The sequence below is a fragment of the Zea mays genome, chromosome 2, assembly GCF_902167145.1.
Source record: "Zea mays cultivar B73 chromosome 2, Zm-B73-REFERENCE-NAM-5.0, whole genome shotgun sequence".
Lineage (NCBI taxonomy): Eukaryota > Viridiplantae > Streptophyta > Magnoliopsida > Poales > Poaceae > Zea > Zea mays.
This window is the reverse complement of record NC_050097.1, coordinates 45,444,295-45,453,119: the sequence shown is the minus strand read 5'-3', so window position 1 is coordinate 45,453,119 and position 8,825 is coordinate 45,444,295. Positions and strand designations below refer to the sequence as shown.

The following is an 8,825-nucleotide window of genomic DNA, read 5'->3' as shown; positions in this document are numbered from 1 at the left end:
TATGTATGTATTGTGTTGATGCGAGTAGACGAGCAACCCACTGTGGAACCTGAGCTTCAACAAGTAGAAGTAGCTGAGCAGGAGCTCATTGCAGGCAAGTTGTGCCCTTGATCACTTACTTTTCCCAGCCATGTTCTTATTAATTTTAATGATCTGCATAGGTTAATTTTGATGGGAGCCTTTATGTTACCCCAGTTTTGATTACCTCTATACCTTGTTCACCCCTGAAATATTTTTGGGTAGTACTTGCTATTGCTTTATGTGGATTGGGTATGGAGATACACTATTCATGATTATTCTGTTATTATCTTGTTATTATTACTGTTCATGTTAAGATCATTAAATTAATGGGAACATGGAGCGACCACCCGGGAAAACAGTGCTACCACAAGGGTTTAATGGGACGCCCTTGGCTGATTAACTAGGAAAGCTAGTGGAGGGCTGCCTTACCCGAAAGGGGCAAGGGCAGTAGGGGAGAGGTCAGTGCGGGGAGGTCCCTGGTTGATTTTGCTGCGATGGCGGTCAGCCAGGAACCCTGTACTGGATCTTCCTATAAACTGTAGCGGGTTTTCGGAAGCTAGTGGAACTTTGTAAAGGCCTCGTAGTGGATCCCTAGCCATTCACCTCGGTAGTGTCTAAGGGCCTTGCAAACCCAGGCGACATGGGATACACGACTTGTGGGTAAAGATGTGCAACCTCTGCAGAGTGTAAAACTAGTATACTAGCCGTGCTCACGGTCAAGAGCGGCTCGGACCCTCACATGATTAATTATGGAACTTAAATTCAATTTGACATTTGCATCGCATTTGGGATTATTTTACTATTACTGTTCTTTATTATTATTAAGGTTTGGTATTTACTTACACTTAGTAATTGCTAATAAAATTTTGACCAACTTATAAAAGCAATGCTCAGCCTCAACCTCTATTTCATTGATCAGCCTTACACTACATGAACTCCCACCTTTGGTGAGTTCATGCCACATTATTCCCCACGACTTGTTGAGCTATGAACGTATGTGAGCTCACTCTTGCTGTCTCACACCCCCCCACAGGAGAAGAACAGGTGGTTCAGGAGGAACCACAAGGCGAGGAGTATGATCTGATCTAGGTGGCGTTTCTCAGTTGACATTGGCGCCGACGATCCTTAGTTCGTTTTATGTTTATTCTTTTATTTTGTATTAAGTCTTCCGCTATGTAATAAATACTCTGATGTTTTATGACATTTATCTCTATACACTCTGTTATTATATATGTTGTCTTCTTGGCGCATGTATGAGATGCACCCGGTTTTGTCCCTTTAAAACCGGGTGTTACAACATTTGAGTCCCAAAGGATCAGGACGCTTCATATGTAGTGATCCTTGATGCACCATAACTCTTCTTAACTTAATCAACCTTGACTTTACAAGTCTTCTTCTTCCCCCTGGCTTTGGGTTCCTCAGCCTCTTTGACCTTCTCCCGTGCACTCCGTACCTCGAAGCTCTTCTTGCCTCCATCCTTGGCTTGATCAGTTGTCTCTGAGTTACACACACCGAGTCTCACTTAAGCAATGTCCATCTTACTTGTGATGTCCATTATCTATAAATATTTCAGTCTTTGGACCATCACACTTGTACACTTATGTTGAACCCTGTAAGCTTTGCATTAAGCACCTATTCAACACTTAGCACACCTGTTAGTCCTTTAATTGGGTTGCCATCCAAACCACCAAAACCCATAAGGAGCTTTCAACTCTGCCCACAGGCTATGTGGTTAGCTTCGTCTCGTTCCACGAGTGGGGGACCAGAGTGTCGGTGAGTCGTTTCATGCGGGCGCTTCCGCACTACTATGGGGTGAGTTGCACAACTTCAACCCCCAACTCCATAGCCCAAGCGGCAATTTACACGGCGGTCTATGAGGGATACCTCATGATCGAGCCCCACTGGGACCTGTGGCTCCACCTCTTTCACGTAGAGCCGTTCTCCCTCCCCTAGGAGGTGAAGAAGGTCCACCACGCGGTGAGGGTCGGTGACTGCACACTCTAGGTGCGCTCAGATCGGGCACAGTTGTACATCCCTTCCACTCTTACCTCTTCGAACAAGGGATGGCAGAGTCACTGGTTCTACCTTCGCAACGATGACGAGAGGCTACCTACGTACACTAAGCGGGTCATGACTACTGTGGGTGAGGACTGGTGGTGAGGCACACCGTGGGAGCACCAGGCCTAGCTATATCCCCTCCTGGATGCCCTACAGAGGCTCCGTGACTGGGGGCTTAACACGATCAGGGTCATCGTTGCCTTCCACCATAGGAGGGTGCTGCCGCTGGTGGAGCGGTGCTTGCGCCTGGACGAGATGACGCCCGAGGCCTCCATGGAGAGTTCCCGTATGGCGTTGGCCGCCCTTTCCACCAACGAGCTCCTCAAGCGAATCAAGGGGGGCGATGGGGAAGGCGGATTATACCATCCCTGTCGTAATGCGCCCCGAGCAGGGCTATGTATCCCCGGTGAGTCCTGGACCTTTTGCTTCTACATTCGCCCTTATTTCTTTGTCTCAATCTGTCCTTCTATCCATCTATAGGGGTTATGAGGGTACCGAACCACCCTACCTCTGATCCTACAAGATGCGGCTAACCGGGGCAGCGTCGGTTGGCTACAAAGCAGTAGTAGAAGAAGAAGGACGAGGAGAAAAAGCGAGCCCATGAGAAGAGGGGGGCCTGCGATGCTCTTGAGAAGCGTCGTCGTGCGTAGGATGGGAGAGGCTAACACTCTCGTGGAACCGCAGCCATCGCGCGCGTGGGTGAGCGCAACTCACCCGTGCATTGGGGTGAGGGAGTCAAAAATGTCCTAGGCTCCTTTTATGGACATCCGGGACCTGGTATAGCTAGACATGATGACAACATTAGGCTAGGGCTTCCCCTAGCTATTGGCAGCCCAGGGCTCAGATACATGCATGCATGCATGCATACATGCATACATACATGCATAATGCATGCATGCATGCATACATACATGCATGCATGAGCATACATACATACATACATACATACATACATACATACATACATACATACATACATACATACATACATACATACATACATACATACATACATACATACATACATACATAGTTTGAAGGAATGATTTAATTACTTTGTTTATTTTGGTAACTACTTCTTATTTAGTTTTTTATGAGGAGTTAATATATAATTTTTACCATGGATTATTTTAGTTCAAATTATTTGAAGCAATGCTTTACTTATATAGTTTATAAATGGAAATACAAATAGATTGAAACCTTTTTTATTTATTGTTCCAAGTTTTGACTTTAAATTTTAGATTCACCTGAGGCCTCCATGGAGAGTTCCCGTATGGTGTGACTACCCTTTCCACCGACGAGCTCCTCAAGCGGATCAAGGGGGCGATGGGGAAGGCGGATTATACCATCCCTGTCGTGATGCGCCCCGAGCAAGGCTATGTATCCCCGATGAGTCCTGAACCTTTTGCTTCTGCCTTTGCCCTTATTTCTTTGTCTCAATCTGTCCTTCTGTCCATCCGTAAGGGCTATGGGGGTACCGAACCAACCTGCCTCCGATCCTACAAGACGCGGCTGACCGGGCAGCGTCGGTTGGCTATAGAGCAGCAGTAGAAGAAGAAGGACGAGGAGAAAAAGAGGGCCCATGAGAAGAGGGCGGCCTACGATGCTCTTGAGAAGCGTCGTTGTGCGTAGGATGGGAGAGGCTAACGCTCTTATGGAACCGCCGCCGTCGTGCGCGCGTGGGTGAGCGCCCGTCACCGGTGCATCGGGGTGAGGGAGTCAAAATGGCCTAGGCTCCTTTTATAGACGTCCGGGACCTAGTACAGCTGAACATGATGACAACATTAGGCTAGGGCTTCCCCTAACTATTGGCAGCCAAGGGCTCAGATACATAGTTTGAAGAAATGATTTAATTACTTTGTTTATTTTGGTAACTACTTCTTATTTAGTTTTTTAGGAGGAGTTAATATGTAATTTTTACCATGGATTATTTTAGTTCAAAATATTTGAAGGAATGCTTTAATTATATAGTTTATAAAGGGAAATACAAATAGATTGAAACCTTTCTTTTATTTATTGTTCCAAGTTTCGACTTTAAATTTTAGATTCAAGATTTGGATCTAAGTGTTGAACTACCAAACTCTTAATATTATTATTTATTTACTTTAGGGACATATGCATTATAAGGAAATTATTATAAAAAGGCATTTTCAACTCCAAACTTTTTATAGTACTTTCTAGATCACCAAACTATGATTTTGGGTGTTTACACTCTAAAAGTGGGAGTCGGTGCAAGCGGTCGTTTGCCTTTCTGCGCATCAGAAGCCATTTGCTACGAGTCAGAGGAGTGCTCTCCTTGATACGTTGGCGGGTTCTTTGCTGGGCTACAAATTGGGCCTCCACACTCAGGCCTGGCCAGAAGCGTCTCCTTCTTCCCTTTAATATACACACTTTTCCCAAATGCAATTCTTGAGATCAAAAATTGGTAATTCATTCCCTCTTTCCATCCTCTTTCTTTCAAGCTTTATGCCAATTTTAAGTGAGAGATTGAGAGCATAAATTATTGATCTTGTGATCTTCAAGAGCATCTCCTTTCTTCTCTCTATGCATGGTGCTAATTCGTGAGAGGTTAGAAAAGCCCTAGTGTGTATTTGAGGTTGTATTTATTGACACTAGGTAATCTTTATGATTGACATTTCTTGTTACTATTATGATCGTCGCGATCTAGCTGGCTTGATGCTTGTGGTGGACCATGAAGAAAATCTTAGTGATTGTTATGTTTCTGGTGCAATTTTGAGGGGCTTTATTCTCATCCCCCTATGAAAGATTCGTCAAGATTAACTATAGTGAAATGGACAAGTTTTGGAGAGGTCTTTAGTGTTCTACCAGCATTCCAAGTGAAGTGATGAACTTAGGATTCATCTTAACTGGTACGTACGTTGCCAACAAACAACCAAACCTCTGAGAAAATTCATTGTGTTACTTGCCCCTATTGGTATTGAATTCTTCACACACACACATATACATACATACATACATATATATATATATATATATGCTTGTGTTTTTGCTTGGTAGCTCTAGTAGTTGGCATAGCTAGATCTCTAGTTTAGTAGTGCAACGTAGTTATTTTGGTAGAGCATGTAATTGCTTGGTTGTGTAAAATACTTAGCTCTTGTTCTTGCAACTAGAATTGTGTAGAGACTTGTATTATATTGCATAGGCTAAACAAACAATGTCATTTAGGATGATCTCTTCAACTAACACTTTTGAGTAGTTTTTGTGGCTTATAGAAAATTTAATTAGACTATTCACTCATGTCTATCCACATGTAGACCCTTTCAATTGGGGTACCCAAATAGTGAAAGCGGTATGAACCGATCTTATAGCAGAAATGCTAGTAGAGGTATCTTCATTTTGTTTTGCATCACTGAAACAAAATAGCTCGCTTTTGTAAATGTTAACTTGAAGACTAGATGGTTGTTCAAACATGCATAGAAGTAACTTCATGGTTTTGGCTTGCTCAATATCATGGCCTAGAAAAATAACTACATCATCCTCGTAATGCATATAGACAAACTGTCCTCAACTAAATATAGTACAACCTCTCTCACTTGGGCCCTCGACACCGTGGTTGCCAACATATCAACTACTACATTAAGCAGTATTAATGATAAAGGATCACCTTAGCTTAGGACTTAGTTTAAGAGTAGGTTCACATCTAGTAATTCACTTTAATACTTATATTACCTCTTTGAACAAACGATTGAACATACTTGCACCATGCTGGATCAAGGCCTTTAATTTCATTCGTAAGGTTTGTTGTAGGAAATTCTAGATGGCCTTGTCAAAAAAAATTCCTTAAAATCAATCTTAAAAATATTTAATTTTATTTCTTTGTATGAGTTCATGTAGTCTCGTGTAAGATAGCATCTCCTTACATGATGTTTCTACTTAGGTAGGAAGGCAGTCTGCATTGATTTAATAATCTTTTGTGCTATTTCAAGAATTCTATTGATGGCTATCTTTGTGAAATTTTAAAACTAACATTTAGCAAAGATATTGGTCTGTATTGCTAAATCTATTTTTGCATCAATCTTCTTTGGCAAAAGGGTAGTACTCCTAGAAAGTTGAGCAGTGTTTAAAATAGCAGGATAAGCCATTTATCCCCGATCTTTTTTAGCAGCTACAAAAGGATATATCAGGATATAGCTGCAGCTAAATGATTTAGCGGTTTTTAGAAAACTAAAAATATTAGAATACTTGAGACATATATTTATAAGAGCAGATAACATAATAGATATATTCAGTTATTCACAAGAGCAGCAAACAGCAGAACTGATGGTTTCCTGTAACATATTTACTTATTCTGTAACGAAGAAGTGAGACTAAGAGAACAGAGGATAAGTTTGTTTAGAAATCAAAGCAATTGAACACTTGATGAAATCTACGTAAAACAATGGAGCAATGTCTGATTGTCTGCATAGGGATGTGGATGAAATCTGCTTGCGCAGAGTAGTGAAGCACGCCAAAGCGCAGAGCACAAGCACCGAGCACCTGATGAAATCTTGCAAATGTTAGCAGCACAGAGCACGCAGAGGTGCAGAGCACGAGCATGGAGCACGTAGAGGCATAGAGCATGAGCACGTCCCTCCGTGCGAGTAGCTGGTCGAGCTCGCGCCTCCAACGCCCTATGTAGCTCTCTTCTTCGCCTTCCCGACGACGCACCTGTAACCGCCTTGAGCTCGCGCCACGGGCCGTGAAGATGTTGCGACGGTGCAACTTATAGCCGCCTTGGCTTGCGCCACCGGCCGTGAAGACGGCACCGCCTTGAGGTCTCCACTAGGCAGTGGAGACGTCGCTGCTCGAGAGAGAGGATGAGGAGAGCAGCAACGAGCAAGACAGAGGTGGCGGTTAGGGTTCAGTAATTTCATTTTAGGACAGGCCGACAGGTTATTGTTTTAGGGCCTAAATTTCATTTGGCCCACAACGCACAACGTCAACTTCTGAGTGAATTTTTCGCGGGCTAAATGATGTAGAGTTTAGCTGTTTTAGCGGGTTAATATCTGATATTAGCGTTTCTATCCGTTTAGTGCTAATATGCCTTTAGGGCATGTACAATCCAAATCTTTAGGGGGTTAAATGAAACAAAATAAAGAGAGAGTCTCTATATAAGTTGTGTCTGACAACATTAATTATTTAGGGGTTTAAAGTTGTATCATGTAGTTTTTTATATTTGGAAAACCATTCAAGGGCTTAGAGCCCTTATACTTCATCGGTTGGTACTTTAGACAAAGCTAGAACAAAAAAAAAACTTATACTTCGGAATTTGAATGGAGTGGATGTTGATTCGTGTTCTCTGCCTTCCCCAAATTTTGTCATACCACATCTCAACCGAACATCGTTAAATTAACGTGGAATTGTTTTTGCATACTTCGTCGTCGCCTAGTTTTTCCCATAGTAATATCATCTTAATTGATCGCTGATCTCTAAAGATAGGGCATACGGATGTTTTGCCACACAATATAATTAAGATTGTCCCACAGCTGCAACGACGTGGCCATCGGATCTCTCGAATGGTCAACGCCCTCCTCAGTTTTCACGCCCAGCGATGCCCATCGACCGGGACGCGGCGATGGATTTAATAGCGGTTTTCCTGGCCGCGTCCATAATCGGATGATGGTGTTATCTATCCGCGCGCGGTCTGATGTGGCCTTGTTCACATCGATCGACCTGAATGTCATCACTGCATCTTCTTATAATTATTTTTTTAGTCTGGTCATGTGCATGATCGGGTCGGTTGTGTACATACCATGCACCCGTGCATCACGTACGCTCCTCGCTATATATTGGGCGTGCCAATAAGTGTCCTCGTTGCGTTAATTGCACCGACCGAAGAGCCACTGCACACACAGCGCGGAGCCCCACAAGCAAAGGCGCGCGCGCGCGGCTGCTCGATCAGCATCAGCTAGCTCCTCAGCAGCCTCACCCATGGCCTTGGATGCGAAAGCCCTGCAGGAGGCGAGGGAGGCAGCAGCAGTCCCTGTTGGTGTTGCCCTCGACGACGACGCTGGAACCGTGCGGCGGCGAAGAAGGTCGTCGTCCTGGAACGGCGGCGCTTCGCCTGCGCCGGTGCCGGTGCCGGTGCCGGTGCCGGTGGTAGTACTCCTCCGTAGCGACGACGACAGGAGGGTGAAGCGGGAACTGGTCGCGTGGGCCAAGGCCGTGGCGTCCGTGGCTGTCAGGGAGTCTATGGATTGCTGCTGAGGCGTGCTGCTTTACTGGAGTATATCATCTAGGCGATGCACTTTGCATTTATTTTCTATCGATCGATGCCCCTTCCAAATGAGGTCAGCCTAGAACTTACGATGTGATCATCGGAACTGTATCCCGTACGCCTAACGTGTGTGTATATGTGGAGTAGTTTTCATCAGCTGTCCATCACCAAACTATGTGCCTGTTTGGTTGAGCTTTTTTCTGACCAGCTTTTCTGAAAATCCGACTGTAGGGAGAATCTGGCTGTGGGGAGAATCTGAGTATCACTACGATTACATGTGGAGGAAGATAAAGTTGTTCATAGGGCTCAGGATTTAGAAAGTGACGGATTCCTATTATTATAACGACTCAACCGATTATGTGTTTATGTTGATTTTGGATGGTTTTTGCCTCCAACGAATTTTATAGAAGTTGGCTGAAAAGCTAAGCGTTTGGCAGTCCGCAGCAGCTTTTGGTGGCCAGAAGCTGCCAGAAGCCGAAACAAACATGGGGTATATATGGAGTCCCGCATATCGAGCATCATGCAGCTG

At 44.2% G+C, this 8,825-nt stretch overlaps 1 protein-coding gene across 1 annotated transcript; it reads left to right on the top strand.

Annotated features, from left to right (window-relative positions):
* The first annotated feature begins 7,909 nt into the window (after window positions 1–7,909).
* On the top strand, window positions 7,910–8,550 carry LOC100275279 (uncharacterized). The gene has a single exon (XM_020549281.2). It carries the CDS (start codon window positions 8,011–8,013, stop codon window positions 8,284–8,286), a length of 276 nt encoding a protein of 91 aa, XP_020404870.1. The 5' UTR covers window positions 7,910–8,010; the 3' UTR covers window positions 8,287–8,550.
* The last annotated feature ends 275 nt before the right edge of the window (window positions 8,551–8,825 follow it).